Source organism: Grus americana, chromosome 8 (assembly GCF_028858705.1).
Source record: "Grus americana isolate bGruAme1 chromosome 8, bGruAme1.mat, whole genome shotgun sequence".
Classification (NCBI taxonomy): Eukaryota; Metazoa; Chordata; class Aves; order Gruiformes; family Gruidae; genus Grus; species Grus americana.
The window spans coordinates 7,515,357-7,542,739 of NC_072859.1; the positions used below are offsets into that span (position 1 = coordinate 7,515,357).

Here is a 27,383-nt window from a genome sequence, read left to right on the forward strand (position 1 = left end):
GATGAGTGTTTGGTGCTCGTTTCTGTCCCTCCTCCTTACGGAGTCTCTCCATAGCTCCCCCATGAGGACACCCCATGGGTGGTGTTATCTCCTGCCTGCAGGACCACAGAATCACAGAGTGGTTTGGGTTGGGAGGAACCTCCAAAGATCATCTAGTCCACCCTCCTGCCATGGGCAGGGACACCTTTCAGGCTGCTTAAAGCTCCATCAAACCTGACCTTGAATGCTACCAATGATGGGGCATCCACAACCTCTTCCAGTGTCTCACCACCTTCATCATATAACATTTTGCCCTTATATCTGATCTAAATCTACCCTCTTTTACCTTAAAACCATTACCCCTTGTCCCAGCACTACAGGCCCTGGTGAAAAGTCTCTCTCCGTCTTTCTTACAAGGATGATGGGCTTGCAGGGGGTGAGAAGCCTCAAGGGCGGGGGGCAGCCTGGACACGGGGCGTCGTGCAGCCATGGCAGCTCTCGCCGCCCCTTCCCTTCACGCTTCGCTAGGCGTCTGGCCTGACTGCGCAAAGTTTGTCGTACTCAGCGTGTGTAAGTAATTAGATTACTTCCCTGTGCATTTTACCCTCGCTGACTTTTACCCACCGTCTTATCTCCAGCTCGTGGAGCTTCGTTCACACATCCTTGGAGGAATATCTCAGTAAGATAGAGAAGAGTCCTTGCTGACCTCCGTTGCTCATGTTGTCCTCACACCTACTGCTGCTCATGCTCTTGTCTTGGCCATGAACTTATTAAGCAGCAGCGGGCAAACCTTCTACAGCCATGGCCTTGTTGAAAAAGCCATTTATTTCTACTCTCTTCCACCTCTTAACCAACCTTTAGTCCTTGCTTTTGCTGGGAGAAGAGTTAAATTCGTCAGCTGATGAAACTTTGGGGGACTCCAAACAACACCAAGGTGCTTCGTGCCTTCTGTTGCTGGGTGTGCAGCAATTATAATAGATTAGCGAGGTACGTTTTCTTCTTTTTTATGGGCACTGCTAGTTAATCTTGGTGGTATCGTGTCCATCTCGAGGCTTTACCCTATCTATTTATCATCTGAGCCGGTACTGAAGTGAGACTCACAAGTCGGTGAATCTGTGGCTCATCTCACTCCATTTTTTAAAAATAGGGTATGACACTTTGTGTCCTCTAGTGTAATGAGAGATTGAGCTGCTAATGAAAATATGCAATCATTTTATTTCTGAGTCCCTGCAGAACTCTTAGGCAGGTATTATCTGGTCCTGGTGACTCCTCATTTTTCATTTTCCAAACGTGCTTTAACATCACTTCTTCTGACATCTCAATCTCTGTTTGAGCCTCATCTTTGCCACCTGAAAGATGGCCCACGGTCCGGGATTGCGTGGTGTTGGGTTGCTGAAAGCTGAGAACCAGATTCCCCTGCATCCTTACACCCCGCGGTCACCACCACAACTCCTCCTCTGGAGATCAGCCCTGCTTGGATGATGCCGAGGTACAGGATTGCCGTAGGTCTCGTGACAAAATTCATCCTCATCTTGGTTCGTGAGCTCCCAGCTAGTTAAAAATCACAACCGGTTAAAGCATCACCCGTTTGTGAAATGGATGAGTTTTAGGAATTTCCTTGTGTTTGCCTGCTGCTCCTTTGAGGTCTGGGTCAGATCTCTTTGGGATTCAACCAGAATCCCCAGAACGCTTCTGTCCAGGAGGCACCTGGGTGCTCTGGCTCCAACCGCTGAACCTGGGGATGGTGCTGGACCTGCCCTCGCCTTCACACGGTGGCAGAGAGGCAAGAGGAGCTGATCTTGAACCAAAATCCCTTTCTTATGAAAGAGCAACGGGGAGATGCCACCGATGGGGGACACTGCCTGCTCCAGGGGTGCAGCCACAGCGTCCTGGGGAGCCGTGGGGACGGCAGCATCCCTGTCCGGTGGCAGCCGTTCTTACCCCTGGCACCTTGAGAAACCGGTCCATAAATCTTTAAATCTTTTTTTTTTTCTTTTTTTTTTTTTTTTTGGAGCTTTGCGCTCCAAATCAGCTTGATTTGGTAAAAGGCTTCCATCGCAGCACGTCACAGGTAATTTATTCCCGGGTGCTGTAATCTGAAGAAAAGCAGAGGGAAGGACCTCCAGTCACAGCCGTGTGCGCACGCAAAAAGTTAAGTATTCTTGCTTTCGCTGACAGTACAAAGGTGTCATATACGAGAAGGATTGACACAGACCAAAGGGTCTTGTGGGAAATATGATAATAACTATAAAGAAGACAGATTATTCCCCAGTTGCCAACATTCAAACCTTTTTACAGTCAGTTCAAACATATAAAACTTTATTGCTGTAGCAGAAAGGGGAACAATTTCTGGTTGCACAGCTTTCCCAGGGCTGGGTTTATACTGTCTGTGTTATTGCTCTATAGTGGCATTTTAAAGTTTATTGAACAAGACTTTTACAATTGAAGGAAGTATATAAAACTGTAAATTTATTAGATTTTTCAGGATAAGTGCCCTTTCTAGTTGTGCTCAAGAATTTGGAGCTACGAGAAACTGCTAGTTACAAGACTTATTAATATTAAAGACTGAGAGAGCGCACATTTTATACCTTAACTGATCTAAAAAATAATATTATGATATTACTGAAAATCTGAGCTGTCACCGAGCAGGGTGCGTAGAGCGTTTGTATAGTTTGTGTATGTATAAATAGTGAATATCTATGTGCAGATACGTATATATGTACGCGTCTGGGTATGCCTTGTGGGGGCGTATACGCACGTGCTGTATGAGTGTATATACACGTACGATAGGTGAACAAACGGGCATGTGCATGTTTGAGCATATATGTATATATAAATCTATGTGTTCCTATGCAGTATTTTATTTTTCTATGGATTTATTTCCTATATTGTGCAGTGCCTCCTGGTATGCAGTCTTGGTGCACGTGTGAGGCTCTTTTAGGTGATGCAGAAATACAATTAATAGGGTGCCTGGGTGGATTTGATGGTTATATTACGCCTGGTTGTATGCGATGTTCACGGGCATCTCTCTGTAACTCATGCACGAAGATCTCCAGTATGTAAGCTACGCAATTTATCCCACGTTCACCATTCACCTGCTATTTTGCACCTAAAACCAGTGAGTAGGTGAGTGACAGTGGGATGGCGTGTTCCAAAGGGCTGGGTGCCTGCCCCCATCCCCTGCCTTCTCCTTAGGGCTGCGGCCGACGAGCACTGATCATAAATTTGCAGGGGCTGGATTCTCTGGTCGGCACATTTGCTCGGGGCTGCTTATGCAGCAAAAAACGGGCTGCGGTGCTGCCGGAGACAGCCCTCGGAGAGCTCACCCCGCGTACGATCCAGGGGGAAACCTGCTCTTGAGGGGTCCCTGCTCTAAGTTTTCTTTTTCCAGCTTGGGGATGATTTCACCTGAATGTGTGACTTGAATTCAAATAACTCAAATCTGCTTTTCTGCCTACTGCGCGTGGAGCATCGCCTGCCCATCGCGGTGGCTGTGGGGGCATCTAAGAGGGTTTTTTTCTGCGGTGGGGATGTCCGTGGGGGCAAAGGGTCTCCTCTCACCGGGGCTGGGGGCCGGGAGTACATCCCCCGGCTCAGGAGCAGAGCCTTCCTCCACCGCTCCGCTCTGCTGGTCCAGCACAGCCGCAGAAGTAGACGTCTTTGAGTTTGGCATCTGCGATGGCAACTTGCAAGGGGCAGCGGGTGCTTTGGAGGCTGAGCAGGAGCAGGCAGGAGCACCACGAACCCGACAGTGAAGGCAAGGAAGTCAATAAGCCCTGAATCTTTTATGAGACCTTGGATATTCTGATCACAGCTCCGCTGGCACCGAGATAGGAATACAGATTATCTTAGAAAGCGTCCGTGACTTGAAGCTCAGTCCTGGGTCTTCCTAAGGTTTTTAGCTTCCCTCTCCATATTAACATTTTGCTGTCGGCTTTTTGGGGGGTTTCCCCCCTTTTCTCCTGCTTTTTTCCTGCAGGGGGGGGTGGAGCTCAGGTGCGATTTCTGGGAGCTGGCTGGAGAAGAAAATGGGAAGAAGGTTAGTGCAGCTAATGGGGCTAACAGCTTTATCCTTGCGTATTGTTAATAACAAAACCAAGCAGCAACACCGCACGCCGTGAGTTGGAAGAAAAGGAAAGCCCTCGGATCCCTTGTAATCCCGCGTTGCGCAGCGCGACGGCGCTGGAATTGCAAGGGTTCTCGCTGAATTCATTTTGGGCTTGGAGAGAAAAGGAGACGGGAGGAGAAAAAGGAGGATGGGGAGGGAAAAAAAAAAGAGAAAAAAAGACCCCTGCACTGAGATGAATTTATGCCTAAGCTTGTCTTGGGAATGCAAATGTGTTTAAGACTCTCTGAGCTAAACCACCCCTTTTGGGAAGAGGGAGGGGGGAAAGGGGGAGAAAAAAAAAAAAGAAGTATGACACAGAAGGGACACGGGGAGAATGTGAAATGAGGGTTTGCTGCCCCTCCTCCTGTGCCCTGCCTGCTGCTGAGCTGGCACTCGGGCAGGCAGCGAGGAAACGCCGGGATGCAGCACGGAGGGGGGACCCCGGCACGGGGGTGCTGCGCTCTGCGGTGGGGACCTGTCGCTCTGCCTCCATCCCCCACGGAGAGGCGGGCACGGGTGCCTCCCCGCCATCGCGGTGGCCTCGTGCACCCTCTGGCTCGCTGCTCACGCCAGCCTGGCCGTGAGCACATCAGGTGTGACACGGCCACGCTTGTGCCACCGCTACCGAGTGCCCGTTTTCCACCTGCGGAGATAAGGAGCATGCTGCCCGCTCCTCCCTCGAGCCCCGCCATCGCAGGGATGCTCACCCAGGGGTCTGGAAAATCGAGGGGAGGAGGGCAGCGGGGAGAGGAGAAAACCGGCAGCGAGCGGGAGGGAGGAGGGATGCAGGAGGAGCGGAGAACCCACTGCCAATTGGGCAGTTGTGTCTGTTGTCTGGAGGCTGCTGCTAACCACTCGTTACAATTAAAATGAAGTGTCCGTCAGCGGCTATCTTCGCTGTGTGGCCCATATGTTTCTGAGCTGATACTGTCCGGATTATTCTGTTTGGGAGAACGATAACGGCTGTTTATAACCTTGGCAAAGACTGAGCCCTAATCAGGCTGGAGCACATTTTCACCGACTGGCTGATAACGGGCTGTTAGCTGCCTTATCGCTGGGGAGAGATAGGCCAAAATAAGCAGATCTGTGAGCACAGGAGCCCAACCAAGAGGCCCATACTCTGGCCTGGCCTTTATTTTTAGATGCTCTTTTCTTTTTTTTTTCTTTTTTTTTTTTTTTTTTTTTTTTTTCCCTCCTTTTCCTGGCTGATTTCAGAGAGAAGGGGGGATTATTTCAGCAGAAGGGGAGGGAGGCGGCGGGTTTTGTTCACAGCAGTAAATGGGGTGGCAAGAAAGGCGTGCAAAAATAATGCCGGGGGTGTTGTATCGCTTTCCATGTGCCCACTGCCTGGTCCCTCAGTTACCCTGTGGCCCCCCCAAATCCCTGGGGTACCTGCAGGCATCTCCATCTTTGGGAAGAAGAATGAAGTATTTCGGTCCTCCCTCACAGCATCCCTCCTTCCCTTGCTTTCTGCTCGCTTTGTCCTCTTTTCTCTGGGGCTGGCTCTCCAAAACAGGGCAACGGGGGCTGGTTTTGGGGTGGAATTAGTTTTGTGCGGAGGCAAGGCGTTTTGAAAGAGGGCAGTTCCGCTGAGTTTTCTCCCCAAAATGGGGTTACGCAGAAAAGACGGTGTACAGCCACAAGACACGGGCGTACATTGTCACATGTTGGGCCAGAGCATCTTGAAACCGTGTGCGGTTGGATACCTACAAACCCAGTTTCCCTGAAGGCAGCCTCCCAAGGAGGGTGGCTAGAGCATCCTCCCAGTCCGCACTGGTGCTGGGCTATCGCAAGCAGCTGGGTTAACCTGGTGCTGCTGGTGATGCAGGTGCGTGATCCCAGCCGTGCCGTCCTCTTCCTCAGCGTAGCCCGAGTCTTGCTCCATCGCACCTGCGTCTCCGCTCTCGAATCTTCCAGTGGAAACCATCCAGATCTCCCGGTGCCGCTCCTCCCTCCCTCCCTTCGCTGCTCAGGCTCCGTACTCTGCCTTGAAGTCTCAGGCAGGTGTTCAAATAAATAATGCAGCTAAAAATACCTTTTGGCAGCAGCTGGGAGTTGTTGTGAGCAGCGCTGCCGGAGTGGTGGGAATACAGCATCCCGGCTCCGCGGGCAGGTGTGTCTGCGTGTTCCGGAAAAGCAAGAGCAAGCGCTATGGGGATGAGGGTCTGCCTTTCTCCTGGGTCCGCTGCGGCCCCACCGACAAGCTGAGGCGTTGATCCTGTCCGCCCTGGCTTTGGAGCAGGCGTTGCTTTCGCCAAGGTTGACTTTTGGTGGGAGGATGGTGCCGAGGGGACCTGCCGGCTAGCTCCTGGAGGAGCGTCACGCCGGCCCCGTGCTCTGGCTGCATCAGCAGGCGTCAGGAAATAATTGTTTGCGCTGCGGTAGCATCTTGAACTGTTTGCCCTTCGAGGAACGCTTTGCAGGCTGGATCGCGCAGCCGCCTCCGGGGAAAGATGCCGAACACTTCCCGGCCACCCAGGTGCTGCGAGAGCACTCAGCACCTCGAGCTTTTGGTCCGGTTTACTGGAACTGGCTGGTTTAAAATCTCCCCCGAAAACCTTCTGCTGCCTGCCCTTTCCTGGGCAGTTGTCCCAGCTGAAGGCAGCTCCTGGTAGCTTTTCCTCCTCCCTTCACCTGCCTGGGCCTGGACCTGGCGGCCCAGACCCCGTTGGGTGCAGAGGGCTCCATCCCCACTAAGCACTCATCTCCTGGCTCTGCTTGGAGACCTTTTGAAAACTCCCCTGGCAGCAGATTGTCGGACGACAGATTTAATTATTGCAGCAGGAATGTTGCTGGGGGCAGAGCATCCTTCACTTGGCCACAAACCAAACTGACCTTGGTTTTCCTCTCACCCAACTGATAGCAAAACCCTTTGCTGCGGGTCAGAGCTGCTCCCGCTCCGATGAGCAGAAGAGAAGGGCTGCTAGGGTGCTCCTCTCCTGTGCCCGTGCGTTTTGGGGAGCACCGGCCACCTTCTGCACCAGTTGTGGGCCTTTCAGTGGGTTATCCTTCTGCACCTCAGCTTGGAGAGCAAAGTGGCTTGTTAATGAGTCCCAAAGCAATCGTGCCGGCATGCAAGGATAGGGGCTGGGGAAGCCGAGATACTCCTGAGCTTCAAACTACTCAGCGAGGGCTGAGACCTGGTCTTCCTCATAGTGCTGGCAGAAACCATGTCAGCCCTTCAGTCCTGGCTGCCTTTGCTTCGCCCTCCTGCTCTAGGAGCAGAGGGAAGGTGCTGGTGGGGCTGGCGTGGTGGCCGAGGGTCACCCGTGGTCGGACCGCGCTTGAGTGATGCTCGAGTCCCACAGCGCTGCTGTCTCATTGCGGTTTTGGCTACAGCTCCCTTTGAAGCACGAGAAGATGAAGCCAAATGGCGTGTTGGAAAACCTTCCCGACTCCGAGGGAGATGCTATCTAGGAATTGCTGGCTGCTTTTCCATGCTTTTTGGGTTTATTTGGCCTGTTTCGACAGCAGAAGTGCAAGCACAGTGCAAAATCAGCTAAGGGTTGGACAACTGTTGGAGTGAAAACATGGTCCAGCTATTGTGGTGGTCCAGCTATGGTGTGGTGGTCCAGCACGTGCCCCCACGAGCGCATCCGCGGTGACTTATCTCAGTCCCCAGGGCTGGGGGGGTTCACTGCGGCTCAACAGCCTGCTGCCGGCCCGTGAAATGCAATCAGAGCTACGCGGATGCCACGAGCCAGGGCAAGCTGACTCTTCCCATCTCATCCCGCAGAGAACAAACAGAGCTCAAGGTAAAGCGCTGAAATTTCACCGTGACCTTTTCTTAAAGCATTATAATCAAGTTGAACGTTTCCAGTTGTCCCACTAATGTTTGCCCCATGGGAGAAGGCGTCCTGCTTTGAGGGAGGATGTTTGTGGTGACGAGCGCGCCCGCCCCGGGAGCTCGTGGCACTGGATGCCAAATGCCTGCTGGGGGCCGGGGAGGCGGGGGGCAGAGGGTCGGGGCTGCTCCCTGCCTCCCGCTGTAACACAGCCAGGGGAATGAATCTGCTGAACGCTCTGCATCTGCTACAGTCTTTGCTCAGGGCTCTTTGACACGTGGATTGTAAAACACACACCGCCTGGCGTGTCGCTGGACACCCGTAAGGCCTCCCAAGTGTGATTCCAAGGCGTTGCTGTTGGCTGGGGCTGGAGGATTGGCAGCTCCTGCCTGGGGGCAGGTTGGGGTTGGCTTGAGGGATGCTAGGGATGGAGCCGGAGGGGCTTGATCCAAGGATGTGCAGAGACGTGGGGGCAGAGGGAGCCTTCAACATCTAGTCTAGACACAGAGGAAACCTTTCAGGGGAGAAGGGATGAGCTGTGTTTATTCTGCTGCATCTGCTAGACCCATCTTTCTCAGGAGGTCGTGGCCTCTTTACGCTGGTGTCTTGTCATGCTGGGTCTGGGGACATGGTGTTCAGCCTTCCGCACGCAGGAGCATCTCACTTCATCTCAAACAGGCAACTGCCCGTCCTGTGTCCCCTGGTCCCTGTGGCCTGCCTGGCACGGAAGCCGGGCATTACCTGTCCCTCAGCCAGCAATGGAGAAGGTAACGCTGTCTTCCTCAATGTTGAAGGAGGCAAGGTCCACTTGGTGTCCTGCTCTGTCTCCCAGAGCCACGCAAGAGGGGTGACCCAGTTGCCCATCCAAGCACAGCTGTGTGTTTCCTGCAGGATTGGGAAGGTGGCCCAGCTCGTGCTGGGGAGGGAAGATGTTTTTGCAGACCCTTACCCAGCCAGGATGTTCTCGCTGGGTTTGGCTCAAAATGCCCATGACCTTCAGGCACGCCGGTTTGGTCCCCACCAGATTTTTGCAAGATATTTAAGGGATGAAGGATGGAGATGCTCCTCTGTGTGTGGGAATGGTGGTGGTGGGAGCAGCAGACCCATCCATGCGCCCACGGGGCTGCAAACAGCCCTTTGCTGGAAGCGTGCTTCGGCCTCACCAGCCTCGCTAGCTCGCACCCGTCTCCCAAAGCAGCTGGGTGCCCACGGCCGTGTCCACGCGTGGGGTGAGCCCTTCTCCCCGCTGCGCCCGGCTGGTCCGTGCCTCCCGTGCCCCAAAGCGCCTGCCTTTGTCCTGCGACGCGAGGGTCCCCTCCGGCTGCACGCGCGTGCTGGCACTGCTGACATTTAGCTCACGCTGGTTTGCGACGATGCATATGTATGAGGAGCGGGCGGGAGGGTGACGGTGGGCTGGCCCCGGCCCCGCGACCTCCGCAGACATGGAGCTGCCGCAGCGTGTGGCTCCAGGGGGTTTGGTTTTATTTTTGAAATTTCTCATTGAAATGTTGTAACAATCTCAATTCAGTTTGGCCGGGAAGGCAGGATGGCTGGGTGGGGGGGTGCTGCTTCCCAAGGGTTTCCTCCAGGCGACGGCTCTGTTTTGCACGAGGCATTGGATGCAGCTGCGACGTTCCCAGCGAGGATCTGTTTTAAGTGTGGAAAATCGAGTTCACCACGTTGCTGAAGTCTTATCTGAACCGGCTGCCATGCAATGTCATCAGGTACCGTGGTCCGGGCGATGCTTAGGACCTCTGGAGAAGCGCGTCTTGTCTGTGGTTGGTCCCAGATGGTGGCACAAGCGTGGTGCTAGTGCTGCACGGGTGGGTGGCTGCAGGCTGCTGGGGGGTTTCGGGGTGGCACCTCCCGGTCCGTCTTGCTTTATCCCCCTCCCATGCATACCCAGAGCGTCTGAAGACGTGATCACGCCCTACTTGTGTCCTTCCTGATGGTGAACGGTGCTCACCGGCGACCTGCCCCTGAGCGCAGCAGCGTTGCCTGCAGCAGCCTTTGCACGGAGGGGTCGGCCTGGCTTTTGGGGACAGGTAGCTGTGCACCCTGGGGCTGTGCTGCGGGCAGAGCGGCCTCGGGAAGCGACCGTGGTCCGAGTGGTGACGGTGCCTTCCCGGGCTGGGATGCGGTCATTCCATGCGAGGTGGGATGGTTGGGAAACCAAACCACGGGACCGCCGAGGGGCACAGGATTAAAGGCAGCGGTCTCCTTGAGAGCTGCGGCAGGGCAGAGAGGCGAAGCGTGGTCCGGAGAGCCCTGTGGCAGGCAGCGCAGGCAGCGCAGGCAGGTCTAGGCTGTGCGTATGTGTCTGCTTGGGCTGCGCCTCCTTGCCAGGCGTTAGCCATTCGCTGATGGAGCGGCCTCCCAGGCCAGCGTGCGGGTGCCCACCCCCACGTCCCCCCATCCGGCACGGGCTCTGGGTGCCCCCTTCCACCTTCCTCCCCGGAGTGGGCAGGGGACACGGCTCCCTCCTCCTGGGCAGGTCTCTCTCGCACAAAATGGCTCCCTCCAAGCTCCCCCCACACACACACACTTCCCCTTCCTCCCCTTCCCCAAAACTTTCCTGCTCTGGGGTTCGCCGCAGAGCCATCCTCCGTCTCAGTTGTTCCTGGCTGTCAGAGGTTATATATATCCGCTCTGCTCATGCTCATCCTCTGTAACCATTTTCTGCTACAGAATCTTCTAGCTGCTCGTTGAAGCCTTAATCCGTAATGCAGCGATCAATGGGTGTGCGCCTTTACCACTCGGATGCTCATTTTTTAATCCCCACTGCCTCCTTCAATGTCATCCCTTCCCATTTTTCTTTATAGAATTTCAGGTCTACTGTACCTGCTGATTACTTAGCGGAGACCGCTGGACATCTCCCTTAATTAATTCCATCGATTTCTCAAATCCCACAAGGTTTGGGGTCCTTAGATTTCTGAAGCAGCTAAATGGAATGTCTAAATTCCGACATTTTTCCCTCTATAAATTGTTTTGCCAGGGAGACGCTGGGAGGCAGCGCTCCGGCTTTATTTATTTGGAGGTGATGTTAGCCCCGGAGCCTTCCCTGTCCTTGCCGCGGGCGCCGAGGAGGGCGTTGGGAGGGGGATGCCGCTCGCCCTCATCGCCCGCCCGTGCCCCCCATCCATGCTAGGGATGCTCTTGCAGACCCCCGGTCCTCCGTCGCCACGCATCCCGGGAGCAGCATCCTTCCGGCGAGGGAGCGGGGTGGGACCAGCCTCGGGAAGGGGATAAAGCTCCTGGAAGGGACCTATTTACCAGTTGGGCCCTGGCCGCGTGCGGCTGGGGAAGACTCTGTTGCTATGCGCAGGGAGCTTAATTTTATTATTACTCTCTGCTATTTAATGTCTGTCTCTCAGGCAGCTGGTGATGTTTTAATGAAGCTGGAATTGCATAGTCTGTAGCGCTGGATAATCGTAAGCTGCCGAGTCAGAATCAAATTAATAATTCATGAAATTAAAGTGTATAATTAATTCGAACTGTGCAGATGAGGAGGGACCCGAGTCTTCGGCCTGAAAGGAGCGCGCACACGTCCGTAAAACGTGCGTGCGCGTGTCCGTCCGCAGTGACGGGCGCGTCCGTGCTGGGTCCGTGGCAGGGCTGGGCAGATCTGATGCCCTCTCGCCTCCCCAGCCCAGAGTCCTTGGGCCGCGTTGCCGTCCTGGACTGTAAGGTGTAGAGGCTTAGTTTTAGGTGGTTTTATTTGGGAACTTCCCCATGCACACGTTCTGTTTTCAGGTTAAAACTTCCACACTAGCGTTTGGTCCAAAACTGGTGATACTTGATGGCTGGGGAAGCCCCGCTTGGCCTTGTTGCTGGGGATGGCCATGTCTCCCCTCCCCTGGAGAGAAGTGAGATGTGCCTCCCTGCTTCATGGCCTCATTAGTTTTTCTGTGATTGTATTTGTTTTCTCATTTGGTGCAAAACTACTGGAAGTGGAGCAACCACTGAGCTGCTCTTTGAAGGACTTCTGCAGCGAAAAGTCCCAAGGGGCTATTTGGGGTCGAAAAGGTGGAGAGGGTTATCTTGGTGGAGTTAATGTTGTTGCCCCACCGACATGGGAGGCATGTTTCCCTTGGTGTTTTCCCAGTAATTTCTCATGCAAAGAGCAGGGACGTATGTTCCCAGCCCCATAAGTAAAAGCCAAGGAGACTCATGTTGCTACTTATGCAGGTCAGAGTCACCATGAAGGACGTAGGCTTGAAAGTTGGAGATGTACCAGTTGCAAGCAGGTAGGGCAACTGGGCTGAGCAGCACTGGAGGTTTAGGGAGCTTTTAGCTTTGGGTCTAGTTGGACCCAACGGCAACATTGCTCATCCATCTCGTAGGAGGTACTGACCCAGTCCTCATATTTCTGCAAGTCCTTGCCAGCATTGAGAGGAGCAACGGGCAGGTGAGCAGAGGAGGTTGCACCACTTCACCCGTGCCGTTTCCCAGGGAGAGGCGTCTCATCCCATCCCGATCCAGGGTGGGACAGCTGGGAGTTGTCTTGGGAGCTGTTTCTCTTGAGCTTCTCAATGCATGGGGAAGGGACTTCCTTGTGCCTATGGAGATGAAGCCTCATAGCCAAGTGAGATTGGAGGAAATTTGAATACAAGGAGATGCACAAGCTGAGATGAAACATCTGCTTGGGTCCGAAATGACTGTCTTTCCAAGAGCGTTGAGTTGTCCATGCACTGAAAACTTGGTTATTCACCCAAATTGAGATGTTGAATATTTTGCAGCTTTGAAGGCCGCATCCTTGTGGTCTGTACCGTTGGCTGATACCTGCAGAGGAGAAGCAGGCCCAACCAGGCTCTCCTGCCTCCACCATGAAACTATCTGAGGTCATTGCCGCTTCTGTAGCAGAGCGATGTCCTGCAGTCTTTTTGCCTGGCTGGAGCAGGCTTTGCCTGTTTGGTTACAGCTTCCCAATCGATGTTATTTTGTGCAAGGCAAAATGTTGGCGTTGTGGATTTGGGGGGTGTATTACTTGAAGACATTTGTGAGGTAATCTTTTATTCATATGAATTTAATTTCTTTTTTTTTTTAGCCAAAAATCTGGCTGCGGCAAGATAATGTGATTTGCTGCAAATGCCATAGCTGTGAAGGATCTCAAGTACAAAGCTGATGGAATATCTATTTAGAAAACTATTGATTGAAAGCAAAATTGCACCAAAGGGACAGTGTGGCTTCATTTTGGGGTGTGAATCAGGAACCCTCCCCACTCTTTTAAGTTGACTCCAAATTCTTCTTTTCAACGCGGATGCGTGTTGTTCCTGCACCAGGCGCAGCCATCTCAAGGTAGCATCCATGTTCAGAGACCTGCCTAGTTCGGGAAGGTGAGATTTGGTGGAGCATCGCTGCAGTCTACTTAATTTTTCCTGCTCCATTTGGTGACTGGTGGCGCTGGGGGCTGGTGGACACCACGTTTCTCCTTGGAAGAGGAGGAAAGCTGTGAATTCCTCTTTCTCCAACCAAGATGTAGACGGCAAAGTGTGTTTCTGGGGTGGACAGGAATTGGACGTCGGTGGCTGTTTCAGGGCTTGGCTGGGTTTTGGCGGTATGGGGGAATCCTGCCTGATGCGGAGTCAAAGCGGAGGTGGGGAAACCACGTTTTTTTTCTGCAAGGCTCTTGCATGTGCAAGAAATTCAAAGGGTTGCTTTTATTTTGCAGTTAGGGGCAAACGTAGCTCTTTTCCATGTTTCATAAAACGAGGTTCTTCTGATTGTTTCCAGGGCCTGCTGCAGCTGTTGGCTTTGGCAATCCTGAATGGTTTTAGTTCCAGAGGGCAGACAATATTTCAGTATCGAAGGGGTTTTAACACTCCCTGCCTAGGCTTCGGGAGCCTAGGTACACCACCCACCCACCCTGTACTGTATGATGAAGAGGCAAGATACACAGAACCTTCATGCTCATTAATTGCATGCAATTAAGCCCTGAAGCTTTTGCGATACCTACTGAAATCAGACAATTGCGTTTCGACCATCACGGTTGCAGTTCTGCTCTTGAAATCCCGTTGGCATCTCCCTGCCTTGATGGCAATCCTTGTCCCAGGGTGTTGGGTGCTGGCAAGTGATGCAGTTTGAGGACCAGGAGAGCGTAAGATATTTTTGTGAATTGTTCCCAGTATTTTTCTAATTGCTCAGAGCCAACCATGCGTCCTGGCTTCGTGGGATGAGGCCACAAAACCGAGCCAGGACAGCGTGATTTGCTCCCCGAGCTCTTTCTTTCACTGTTCAAACGTGACAAGCCGTAGCCGAGCCTCTCGTACCCTGTTTCACCTCTCCGTCTTGTGGTTTCTCCGCTGTAGGAAGAAAGGGAAGGGAAGGATTTCCCCCTCCCTGTGAGTGTGGCTAAACATCAGAAAGGTCTCCAAGGTTGTATGGCGCTGGGTAAATGCTGAGTGGTATTAATAATAACCTGCCCCTTTTTGCTAATACGCTTCCCTTTGGAGTCCAGGTCTTTTATTATTATTATTATTGTAGCTGTTACGATGCGGGATGCGGGGAAGCTGAGGAGCGAAGCTGGCTGCCTCCATCGTTCTGCCTCCATCCTTGGTGGTTGTCCGTCCCCTGCCCGGGTCACCCCCTGAGCAGCTCCTGCTCTCCCGAGAGGGCGCGAGGGAGCCCGGCGGCTCCGTGGCCCTGTGCTGGCTCATCCCCACCGCCCTGGGGTAGCCCGGGCTGGCCAGGGGGGATGCCGGGGAGACCCTCGGCTCTCGGGTTGGAGTTGCTCCCTCCTCCTCCTCGCAGATCCACGCAGCTCTTCGGGGGGTGGGATGGGGAGGTGGAGGAGGGCAGGGGGGGAGCCGGGGGGCGCGCGTGGGAGCCCGGCTGAAAGGGTTACTGCCAAACGCAAACAAAAACACGATGCAAATGAGGCGCTTGCAACAGGTAGCCTTAATCAGATGCTGTCAGATGAATTCAGCATCTCTCCGATTGTCGCCTGCACTAGCCTCCCATTCGGAAGCCCTCATCTGCTCCAGATGTGGTTTAATTTACTGCGACTTGGCTAATTACTGTAATTAAGGATTAATTACTGTTAATTACTTTCACATAAACTCAACGCCAGTCAAAGAGCGGAGCCTTATGAAGCCTGCCACAGCAGCGAACACAAGCACGGCAGCCTGGGTGGGCCCGACGGGTCCTCGGGGCGATCCCGAGCTGGTACCCACCGCCCGGCCGGCCCCCGGCCCCGGCCCTCGCCCCGCGGGGTCACCCCCTTCCCGGCCCTCCCGGGGCCAGCGGGCACGCGTGGCAGGGCTCCAGATGGCATCCAGCGAGCCAGGCGCAGTTATTATCGTTAATAATTAGATAGAGCGGGCATTTGCTGTGCAAAGCCTGGTTAGGAAGGGGAGGCCAGCGGCGTCTCCGGCAGGCTCTTGAAAGATGCGACGGATTAAGCACCTTTCCCATCCCCAGCCCTTCCCAGTGCTCCCACCCGCCACGTGTCCACCACCCCGTCCCCAGCCGGGGACCTTGCTGGAGAGCCTTAACGTGCGAGAGACACAAAATTGTTATGCTTCCCCCGACGTCATGCGTGCAAAAAAAAGGTGCTTTAGCAAACAAGGGGGGGGGGGGGAAATCAACTCTGTATCTAAGGGAACGGGAGCCGGGAAAACCTGCGGTGGGTGCGGGAAGGAGCGCCAAAATGATTCATGGACAGTATGGCATGCAGTATTCCCGTGGGAAGCAGGGGTCTGCCGGTGGCAGAGGGCCTGCCCTGCTTCCCTTGGACTTGTTAGGCTCGGTAGCTGTCGGGCTTATTAGTTTTAAAAGTCCTGGGGCTTTTTCCACCACAGCAGAGGGAGGAAGACCCCAGCATGGGGAGGGGGGGGCGAGCTGCAGCAGCAGCAGCGAAGCCGGGAGCGGGCCGTGCCCCGTCCTCAGCCATTGCCCGCGGCCCCGGCTGGGTCTCGTGGCCGCGCGTGTAATATGAAGGCAGGATGGGGAGAGAAAAATCGGCATGATTAGATGGGTATTGTTCTATTAGATCTCTGCCTGCTTGCTGTTGTGTCTCAGCATTTGAAGATGAAACATATTCATTTAGCTCCCAGGATGAATGGTTTTAATAAGGGGAGCAAGATGAGGTGGGGTAGTCCTGATGACTTCAGAGACCCATCAACTCTCCCCCTAAGGCCATTTCGGTGATGACATGGGCCACACGACCATTAACGCCGCAATCAGGACAAGTTTTCCGTGTCCGTGCGAATCCTTCAGCTGGGAAGAGCGTGTTTTGGAGCCCAGGAGGAGATGTGTATCAGCAGTAATCGGATTGAGCCCGCGGGGAGGGCAGGCAGGGGGTTGAAGCAGGGGCTCCCGGGATGCGATGCCCGGGAGGAGGCGAGGGGGAGCGGGGATGCAGGTTGGCTGCCTGGGGGGGGCTTCGGGGGGCGAGTTGCAAGCCGGTCCGCTGGATTGCCACCTTCCCTGCATCCCGGCACCCAGGTGATGCCATCCTGCGTGGGGGCCGAGACCTCGCAGCGCTCATTAGTTGTTTCATCGCGATCCGGCGCCTCTCTCTGCCTTCCCACCCAGCTCCAACCGCTTCGCTGCCATCCGCCTCCAGGCTGGCCCTGGCCTGCTTAAGCCCCAAATCATGATAATTCCCATTATTAGGAGCATCTCTGGGGGCAGGGAAAGGGACACCATGCTGCTGCTGGTGTCCGCGTGCCCTGGCTTTGCCCATTTGGAGCCGGGGGTGCGCGGGGAGAAGCGCGCTCCGGCGAGCAAGACGGGGAAGCCAGCCGGTGCTCCGGCTGTCAGCTCCGCTCAGCCCGGCTGTCAGGCGCGGGGATGTGGAGGGACTCATTGCTTTAATTGACACCTTCCCCTCGCATCCCACACTCGGCCATCCCAGCCTCATCCTTCCTTTCATCTTCCTTCTCCTCCCTAGGAAGAAGTGGGGTGCGGTCCAGCCCTCCTCCTTGCCCCCAGAGCCAAGGCTGGGGGAGAAGCGGGGGGGACCAAGGGCTGGACCAGGCTGGGTTCAGGAGCGCAGTTGGCATCTCTCGTGTGACAGCTTTGTGTGTGCTGACCTTCCGGAGCATCCCCTGTGGACTTCCTTGCCCCGTCCTTTTCCAAGGCACTGCAGAAATGTCTCGCGGCAGCACTCCTGGGTAGTTGCTGCCCGTGGAAGGACCAGGGCCTGAAGACCCATAGGATTTCTGGTCATGCCTTGCTGTTTTGGAGGTATCTCTGTGCGCTCGTCAGCGAGAAGGAGCAAGGGCTGGTTGCTCTGCGGAGCATGTACTGGCCATGCTGCAAGGCCTTATGAAACCCAAAGGAGAAGGTGAATGGTGGGGGCCGGAGGAGCTGGTAGGATGGCTTCATCTTCCCCAGTCATCTCCAATGTAAATCATGCCTGGCATGTCAGGGTGTCCGGTTGAAAGCCAGGAGACTCTGCTGCTTTCTGGGCCAGGAGAGGGGACGGGTGGCTGTGAGGTGCGGGTGGCTTGGGGCTGGTGCTCCTTTCCTGGAGCAGACAGCAAAGGCATCTTCTCTCTCTCTCCCAAATGAATGGGAAGCAGCAGAGGTTGGGTTCCCTGTCCATCAGGAGCTGCAGGCGCAGGCTGTAACTCTGCTTGAGAAGGACCAAGGCTTCCTCTAGAAGGTTGCTCTTTAGAGTGAAGGATCTATTTGGAAAACCCCATCTCAGGAGCTCCAGGTGCAGTGGGTGCATTCAGCTCTGGGGAAACTGAGGCATGCAGCACCCGGGGCTGGTGCTCAGACCAGCTGTGATGGCAGCCACCACTGCCTGGCGTGTGGCAGTGACTCCTGTCCCATCCTCTCCCACAACTTGACCTTGGCAACTCCATCCAGTGCCCCACAGCTTGCCCACCCCAGCTAGCAGACAGGCTCCGTAGTTGGTCCTTCCCTTGGATGGAGGCTTCAGAAAGCTTTGCTGCCACCACGGCTGGTCCTGCACGGACCAAACCCCCCCTCCTCGCCTGTGCCTGCTGGGAACATGCCATGCAAATAACTAGCTGCCCCCGCTTCCCCTGGCTTTCCTTGCCGGGGGTCTTGTGAACTGCGTCATCTCCAACGTTCAACCCAGGCAGCCAGCGCAGGCAACAGGGAGAGATCTCCTGCAGACCGTGCCGTCTTTGCTCTCCGTTTATTTTAAAGTTGGGAGCCCTTTGATGTCTGCCTTTGCAGCTCGTATTCTGCCAGGAGGCTCAGAGCAGCCTGTGTAATTAGCCCAGAAAAATGCCGCTTTCATGTGGGTCGGGGGACACAAGCGGAGAAGAGATTTCCAAGGGCTTTGTTCTGCTGCGGAGAAATGTTGTTTGGGGTTTGGTGGGTTTCAGCAGAGCTCTTCTCGCCCTTCCCTTTTTCTCCTACTGTGGGGTGGAGCTCGGGTTTTTGGCAGGGAAAGCCCACGTGGCAAGCTGCTGCTCTATGGGAGACGGGCCGTTCGGTGCGGGGCTGGGGTTTCGGGTACGTGCAGAAGCATCTTGCGCTTGGGCAAGGGATCAGCCAGAGCCGCGGTCCAGCTGGCCCAGGGGAAGAGTCAAACAACCCAGATATTGTGGGATCGCTTCCCATGACCTCAGTTTTCTTCCTTATTTGCCCTAAAAAAGCATCCAAGGCAGGGCACTGCTCTCCCAAGCCTCGTCGGTCCCTGCTGCAGGCGTTGCTGTCTGCACGAGTGCACGACGAGGGGGGTGAAGCAGACCGATGCAATCCCTTGCTGGCGGTGAGTCCATGCTCTCTGTCGGCTGTCGAGTCGGTGATTGCCACGAGTGGGTCATGGTCAAGGACTGCAGGGCCGTGTTTGCTGTCCTGCCGGGGCGGTGAGAGCCGCTGCGGTCGTGCCGTGACTCTGGGCATCCTTTCTTGCAAAAGCGCGGGGCCCTTTGGGTTTCCTTGGCACGACAGGTTGCAGTTTCAGCCTTGCCTTTTACCTGCCTTTCCCTCTGCCCGTAAATCAGCGCCAGCGGGTCCGTGGCCCCGGGGGGGGCTTTTGCAGAAGGGTGGGTACAAGGTGCCGAGGTCTGTGTCCCTGCCTGCTTCGTGCGTCATCCTGGATGGTCCTGGATCAGCACAAGATGGGTCTATCTTCCTGCAGCTGCTCCTGCCCTGGAGGTACTTTTACCCCTTTCCTGCCTTTTTTGAGGGGGGCAGATGTGGTGCTCTTCGTGTCTTTTCTGGGACCCATCCAGACCCTCCCAGTTGCAGTGGGATCAGCAAAGAGGGGCCAGAGATGCTCCGGCAGGAAAGGCAGAGATGTCCTCTCGCCCTGGGAGGTGGATGCGTTGGCAAACTGTTTTTCTGGACTCTGGGGACTTGGCTTGGGAACATGTCTGTGGCAAGGTGATGGTGAGGGTGGCTCTGATCTTCCCTGTGTGGCAGCATCTCCCCATCCTGAAAGCAGCAAGAGGCACAGAGCACTTTGGAAACCGAGCAGCAAATGGGTTTTATTTTTTCCCCCCACTTTTTCTCCCCTGAGACTTAAAAAACCTCCCCAACAACCAACCCCAACCTACCCAAGAAACCCTAAGCCAAGAGACAATTATGTTTGACCCCAAACCAGGGCTGACACGCAGAGCTAGCTGCTGTGGACATGGGCAGAAGTCTTACCTTCTCCATTATTTCTCATGTATGTCTTGCTCAAAGACCTTGTGCCATCTTCCTGCCTAGAAGGGAGCCGCGGGGCCTCCCCAGGGACCCCCCTCCTCTTCCCGCATCCGATTCCTTCAGCTTTCGCTTGGGGGATGAACGGATGCGACAGATCCCCTGCGCACTGGGCACGGGTCCCCGGCGCCTGCACGTGCTCTCCGTGTGTACGTATAGGGTGCGGGTTATATGCGGGAGTTTGGCATTTAGACCACGCTAATGAGGATACAGGAGAGCGGGGAAAATGGATCATTTATGGTTACGATCTGGCTACTGTCAAAATACGGTGTTATTTTGACGGTTGCTTTGTCTTTGCTCTCCGAGCAATATGAAGGTAGTTCCTTAGCAACAAAACTGTGTTCGCAAACAACACCGGTGAAAAACAACCCCCCAGAAGAAGAGGAGGCGGCCTCGAGAGCACCGCTCCCCTGTGTCCCCTGGACACGCTGCATCCGTAAATTAGATGGAGAACATCTTACCGGGTGGCAGGCGCTTGCCCGTGGTCGTGATGCCGTGCAAGCGCTGCCCCGGCCCCCGCCCCCCAGGGTGGGTCGCTTGGGATATGATGACTGTCCCTGTCGCAGATGGGTAAACTGAGGCAGCCTGGGGGGTGAGAGTGTCGTGGGATGGCCTTTAGGTGACATGGTTTGAGCTTCTGCTGAGTGATGCTTGCCACGTGGTGGCTGGCAGGCGCTGTCTTGGATCTCTCTTGGCCAGGGTCTTCTCCAGGGTCTCGTCCCTGCATCTCAGATGGATCCCAGAAGGAGGGCGGGAGGGAGCTGCCTGCAAACGATTTTGGCAGTGGTTCTCCCATGCAATTTGGAGCGTCTCTCCTTTGAAGGCGGCACTGGGCCTGGTTTCTGCGCTGACGTTGGAGTCCATGAGAGCAAGTGGTTCCTCCAGCCAAGTATCTGCCAGGCTGTGTCGGGAGAACTTTTATCATTTCTGTCACAGACATCACAACTCGCTTGTCTTACCATACATCTTCCTAAATGTGACAGAATATTCAGCTGTTATTAATTGAGTTCTCTCTAATTTAACTGCTTAGCAGGAGGGAGAGCGACTGGTTTGTCTCAGCATGGAGAGCTGCCATCGGGTGTGCAGGAGGTTTTGGGGTGCGGAGAGGTGATTTGGGGAGCGAAATGGGGCTTTTGGACTTGTTAGTATGGCCCCCCCGACACGCTGCATGGGCCTCATCCTGATCCTGCCAGGGAAGGGCTCCAGCATCTGCTGTGGCTCCTGGTCCTGGGGCACGTGGCCAAGCCCACGCTGGAGATGCCGAGGACATCGCTGCCTCTCCATCCCATCCCGGCACTACCGCCTGGGGATGGAGGGGAAGGGACACCCCGGGAACGTGGCCAGGAGCCAGTGACGCTCCCTGGGTGCCCATGAAGGAAGGGTGGTTGGGACCAGTTTGTCCCCATCCAGGCACCAGGAGGTGACACCTGCGGTGGGTAAATCCCATCTTCTCTGCTGTGCTGCTGGAAGCAAAGCTCAGCCCCTTCGGTGGCCTTCTTGCTGGAATCACAATGCCCCTCATGGCCAGCCATCCCCTCGGTCCCCGGCAAATCCCAGTTACGGCTCCTGGTCTTCCTCCCCCTCCTTAACATCCACCTCCAGAAGCTCCAGAGATGTCCCACGTGCAAACCGGTTGTTATCACAGGGCTGCCGAGAAGCTCGGCTCCTTTGGAGGACGCAGGAGACAGCCTTCCTCGCTCTCACCTGGGCGGCGGGCTGGTGGGGGACCGTCCTCTCCAGCCACCCCAGCCCCGTGCCCGCTTGCACACGTGTGTGCTCGCGTCTCTCTGCCGCTCTCCCAGAAAGTTCAAACCCGGAGTCAAGTTTATTGTTTCTATCTCGTTTATTTTAAGTATAGTTTTACACTTTATTATATGCTGTGACATCTTAAATGGAGCCTGTCACTCTATCTTGACTACTGCTAGGGGCTACAGCCACTTACTGTGTCAGGCTTTTCGGCAGCCCTGATTAACGATATCAAAACGAATGGATCCCGGCGCAGGCACAAGCACGAAAATCAAGGGGTGATTTGCATATTCAAATTGTGCACGGCATCGAAAGGCTACGGCTCGGGCAAGTATCGCACCGTCACGCCCCACGGATGCACATAGCTGCTGCCGCGCATCCCTGTGTACGGGACCTGGACGTGATGGTAAGGTTCGTGCACGCTTGTGCCTGTCTATTTAGTATCTTCAGCCCAAAGGAGAAAGGCTTGCCCTTTTTTTCCCTGAGTTTTTTCATCTCCCTGGACAATATATCAATTAGGATAGCTAAATGGAATAATTTTTTTTTTTTTCTCGAGGGCCTGTTGGGATACGTTGCAGAATTAGCCATGCAAATGCTTTTTTTTTCCTGAAAGTAACATTTTGTTAGGTTAATTCATGCACTGGAAAAACAAACTTTCTGTTCTTCCAGTCCAATCTCCACTTACAAGTCAGGTTTTTGTAACCCTGTCATTAAAATGCGAGGTAGCCTACAGTAATTTGAATATTTCATTCTGCCGGCTGCTAATGCACTCTGCATTACAGATGGTACTTGCTCCATCCTTCTGGACTGGGTTCAATTATAAATGAAAGTAGGGAGCTGAGATTTGTCTTTTTGTCTCTGCTTAGTTGGAATAACACAATAAAGCTTGATGGGTAGGAATTCCTCAAGCTGCCTCCTCTTTGCCTGCGACGTCTCCCGTGTTAGCTTTCTCCTCTCGATAGTGGATCCCGCTTGCCTTTCAAGTCGAGCCTGGAGTATTTGGGTTGGCAATGGCGGGGTTTCTCACAAGTCATTTTTGGCTCAGATGCGTTGTAGCCCCTCTTTGGAAGCGCTTGGTTCAGCCCTCCTCTTTCTCTCTGCTTATTTGCTGGCCTCTGCGTCCCCTTTTGCCTCCTGGGCAGGGAGCGGTGGTAGGAGAAACCTGCTTGGGCTGGGGAAGGAGGGTGCTGCGTGGCTTTCATGATGGTGGGGACACTGCTGGGATGGTGGGGGCATCTCCCCCTCTCGCTGTGTCCCTTTCTGAACCGGGACGGGGACGACGACCTGGTCCTCAGCCGGAGAGAAGCGATGGGGACGCAGAGCAGCCCTCCTTCAGCTCAGGATTGCTGCCGTGGGCTCTTCCCAAAGCCCCTGGGAATAACAGGGCCCCTGAAGATCCAAAGAAAACATTTACCTCTGCTTCGTGATTAACAAAAAGGGGGGGTCGCAAACCTATAGCCCAGCTGCACGGGGGCTCTCTATTACATACAGATGCCTTTTGCGATCTCCTTCCTTTCCCGTCCCCGGCCAGTAAAAGCAATATTGCCGAGGGAGTCGGAGGAGGTGAGGGCAGGGCTTTCAATTTGGTTTTACATTTACAAGGACCAGATGGCCTCGCTGGAGATGATCTTTGATCTGGGACGCAGCCGGAGTTGGGCAAAGATTTTTTTTTTTTTCTCCGTTTTTAATCTCCTCTCTGTTTATGGCGGGGGGCCTCTCTCGAAGGAGCAGGGGGGAGCTGCGTGTCCGTCTGTCTGGCCAGTGCGCCGTGGGGCTGGGTGTCAGCCCCTCTCTGCCTGAGGGTGCTGCCGAACCATGCGGACGGGTGGGCTTGGTGCTAAAGCCCCGAGCGGGGTTGTCCGAGGTAGAAGGCAGAGCCGGATCCCGTTACACCACCGCCCCGCAGCACGGAAATCTGCGTCAACAACCTCTTGTATGGAATATAATTAAACACACACAGACGCCTCGAAACAGAAATGCCACTAATTGATCCTTTTTAATTATTTTTCCCCGTTTTCTCTGGTGTCTCGCACCCTTCCAGCAGCGCGGAGGTGTAGGGGCTCTTTCCTCCCCTCTCGCCTTGCCAGTTTTGGGTTTCTTTCTTCCCCCCACATGTTTTGAATGGAGCGGGAGCGAAGGCAGCCGATCCTATTTCACAAGCGCTTGGACTCTTGCAGCACTCTCCCTCCTGTCCAAACAGATCGTTTACAGAAGGGGCCTCTATTTAAAGAAGGAACTGAACGTTCGGAGCTGTTTTCTGGCCTTAAAATGCTGCCGACCGGCTGTTGCCTTTCAAAGAGTCAGGCTTTGTCTGGCGCGCTCGAGGACCGGGTTTGACGCCGGGCTCAGCAGGTCGGCACGGCAGTGTGAGGAACTGAGCATCGTGCAAAAAATGTGCTCATTTATTTGCCCGAGATCATTGAATCCCAGGAAAGTTGGGTTCCAGACAGTGTGTCTTAGCCATGGGAGCTTGATGGACCGTCTAGGCTTGGGTAAACTTGACCCTTTTGTGGTGCTGTGGATGGGACGAGCTTGGAAGCCAAGCAAATGGAAGAGGAACGCTCAGGTAGACTTTGGTGTGATCTGTGGATGGCATAGAGAGAAAGACCTTGTGTGTAAGGCAAGTCTGCAAGGAGTTAGAGGAACATTTAGTTTTGGAGAGCCATGGTTCTTCAAAAACACACAGGGGTTACATGCATCGCCCAGGGAGGCTGGCTCTGGTCCTGTCATCTAGGTGACATCTGTAAGACTGTGAAGTGGCCTGATATTGTCCCAGTACAGGCCACCACTGAAAGTAGGTGCCCAAGGTTGTCCAGTGACTGATGCGTTGCATCCAAATGCTGGCTACACTACAGGACTTGGGGTGGGATTTCCGATACCTTTGGTTATGGTTGCTTCTTGTGCTTTGGACTTGACCTATCCTGATAGGACCAAGGAACCTTTCAGTTCAAACTTTTCATGGAGAAGGCTTTGAATCACCTGGTACCATGGCTGGAGGAGAGGTGGACGTGGGGAGGAGTGGTTTCTCCTGCATCTGGAATGGAAGACCCCTGTCTCTTGGGGAAGAGCAGTGAACATCCTCCATGAGGTAGAGACCCTGGGCCATGGCTGGCCCTCAGAGAAGACGATCGCCGATGGTAGGCACTTCTGATATGCTTGTACTTGGTAGTGACTGCAATCTCCCCTTTGCCAGGGCAGTAGGTTTCCTTCTGCAAAACGCATCCCTGAGATTTCACCCTGGGTGGAGAGTCCTTGCCTAACAGTTGCTTCTTCCTTCTCTTTTGCTTCCCTCTTGTCTGCACGCACCAAAAAAAGGATACACTGTTCCTGCAGCCACCTTCTCCAAGCACCGAGGGATGAGGCTGCCTTCAAGTCAGCAGGAGTGACAAGGGCCATGCTCGGCTCTTGGGTCGCATCAGGAGATCACTGCTGGAAATGGGAACGTGGTTCTGGGCAGAGACCAGTGAGCAGGAGGTGGGGAGGTCCCTTGGCAGTGGAGGCAGAGGACGTGGCCCCGGGGCGCTCACAGTGGGAGGCGTTATGTGTCTGTCCCCAGCTTTTGGTAGACGTCTGTCATGGTTCTGTGCTGCCTGCTTTGTGAGAGAGAAAGGGAGGGCAAAACCAGCGTATTTCCTGCGATGGCTTGGCTCTCAGACCTGAAAATGTCTCCTGTTTTACACAAAATCCATCTACTTGGCGACAGAGCCTCCATCGCTCTTGGCCGTGAGATGGGCAGCGGGTACCTTCAAATTATTTAGCAAACCCAAGACTTGAACGCGACAGTGCCATCTAATGAGCTCCAAGCCAGCTTTTCCTTGGGTGGAGTCTTACAGGTCATCTTTTTTGAAGGATGGCAGGAGAAGGGAATCTGAAATGCAGCTTTTCAGCTTGGGCTCTCAATGATCTTTTCACCTATGACTTTCCTGCCCGGGCTGCTTTGTGCATCCAGCAGCCGTTCGCAGGCGCTGCGTGTCCAGGGGAGATGACCTTTCCGAGAGGGGAGCGGGCTGGAAAGGCAGCTTCCTTCTGGGGAAAACCTCTCTTTGTTTGTTCTCCGGTTTCGGGGCTTGGCCTGGGGCGGTCCAAACGGGACCCTTGTCCTCAGAGGGGCTCTGGAGGCCCTGGCTTCTCATTAGCAGATTCAGCTCATTCAAAGGACCCATTTCTTTTCAGCAAGGAGAATTCATATGCAAAGCACCGAGCCGGAGCAGGAGGCAGATCCCAGCCCAACTGGTGTTCAGGAGGGAGGGGGGGTTTATGGCTGGACCTGTCCTGGGAGCAATCCCGTCTTTTGTTTGCTGATTTGTTCCTGCAGGGCTTAGGGACCCCCACGTCCACTCCATGCTCCGGAGGCTGGGACGTGTCTCCAGGTCCAGGCCATCTCCTGGGGTGGGAACGATGGCTTGCTCTGTCCTCAGTGACACTTTGCTCTCTTGGTGCTGCAGGGAGGACTCTGCCCCATTAAACTCCAGCAGAAGGTGAGGTCCCAGGTGCTGCCGTTGCAGGGACCGAGGCAGAGCCCTGTGTTTAACCGCCTGTTCTCATTGCAATAGCAAAACCTGAGTCCTTTGCCCCATATCGCAATCTAGGGTTGGAAAAAATCCCAAACACGCTCTAAGGGGTGTGGGAAGGGGCACGTGTGCGTGTTTGCCTTGGCCTCCTCCCCTCCGCTGCCTGTAATGCCAATTTACCATCCCAGCCACCGGCTTTTCTCCGCGGCAGATGCTGCTCCCCTGAGCCAGGCCAGCCCATGGTCAATTAGCTGGGTTACGTCTTCTGCTCAGCCCTGAGCCAGCAGCAGAGCAGCGCTGAATCTTGCCCTGCTTTCCTTTATCTCCTGCTGCTGCTCCGAGCAGCTGGAGGTCGGTCCCGGTCCCCGTGAGAGGAGTGGGATGGAGAAGGGTGGGATGGAGAAGGGTGGGATAGAGGAGACTGGGTGGCCGCGGACAATCTCTCCCTTACGGTGCAGTCGATGCGGTGGGAGAATTTGAGACGTGCTGGGTTTGCCTACGCAGATAAGGGATTGATTACGCTTCGCAGCTGTAACGGGAGCCTGCTAATCCTGTCCCGCTTAGGAAAGGGAAAACTGCTTGGTGAGATAAGCCGAGCGTGGGATTGCTCCAGCCCGCTTCAGCATCGCTCCCCGACGTCAGCCTGCTTCATGGCCAGACCGTGAGCCTGGCCTGGGGATGTGTGGGGTGCTCAGCAGGATGGGGAGCGGACCTACGTGCCGCCAAAATTTATCCGTGCTCGTCCAAGGGAAGAGTGGCGATAAGACAGGGTTGATCCCTCTGCACCCAGTTTGGCTCTGGGGTGATGGGGTGTTTGCAGGGTGTTATTAGAGGGCAGTGAAGTTGATTTGCTTAATTAGGTGGAGTTGTGAGGGTTTGCTGCTTGGTGGGACGTGGCAAAGTTGGGCCTGAAGCTGCTGTAACTGGGAGGGGAGAAGGTTGGTTGTCCACCGGTGGGGTGGTTGGCTTTGGTTGGCTTGTTTTTAATGTTTGCAAGCGCTCCCAGCCTGCTTTCTGCCGCTAAACCGCCTCTGTTCAGTGACCTGCTCGTGGTGCGAGAGGTTCAATCGGCTCTGGCTTCTGAGTGCCCCCAAATTTCAGATGTGACAATTACAGCTGGGGGTTTTGCTGCCAAAGCCCGTGGGGGTTGACCACCAGCCTGCAGTGAAGCATCCATGGGTAGACGCAGCTTGGGTCTGTAAAGAGAAAAATGGAAAAGATTTAAATTTGATCCGCGCAGCTTCGTTCGACCACAGCGTAGCAATAACTGGGCACACGGGGATGGCATCAGAAGTTTCCGTACCTGGCTCAGTTACTACCCATGAGCTAAACTGGTCGGCAGGAGCAAGACGTGGGGAAGGACTGGGAAGACGAACTCATCTGTGTTCATTCAGCTTCCCAGCGAGTCGCGTTTCTTGGGGAATCTGGTTTTCAGTAATCACCGCAACATTGTGCCTTATTTTTTTGGAAAGGGCTATTTTAGATCATTTTCCAGTTTGGGGGGGGATTTTTTTTTTTCCACCCCAATGTGTTAGTGATAATTTTCCAGACCTTTTGATCATTTTGCTGCCAGATCCTCGCTCGCTATGGCAACCCGTTTGGCATTTGGGATGGGGTTAG

General features: G+C 54.6%; 1 protein-coding gene across 6 annotated transcripts in view; it reads left to right on the forward strand.

Annotated features, from left to right (window-relative positions):
* The window catches only part of PBX1 (PBX homeobox 1), a 134,007-nt gene that overhangs the window by 69,769 nt on the left and 36,855 nt on the right, over nt 1-27,383 (forward strand). Inside the window, exon 1 of one of the 6 annotated variants that reach the window (XM_054833213.1) lies at nt 23,369-23,818. The exons of 4 other annotated variants lie outside the window; for them this stretch is intronic. In XM_054833213.1, the coding sequence (XP_054689188.1) occupies nt 23,800-23,818 (19 nt within the window). In that variant the 5' untranslated portion in view covers nt 23,369-23,799. Of the gene's footprint in view, nt 1-23,368; nt 23,819-26,368; nt 27,165-27,383 lie in introns of those variants that run through there. One more of the 6 variants, XM_054833215.1, reaches the window with a different exon arrangement.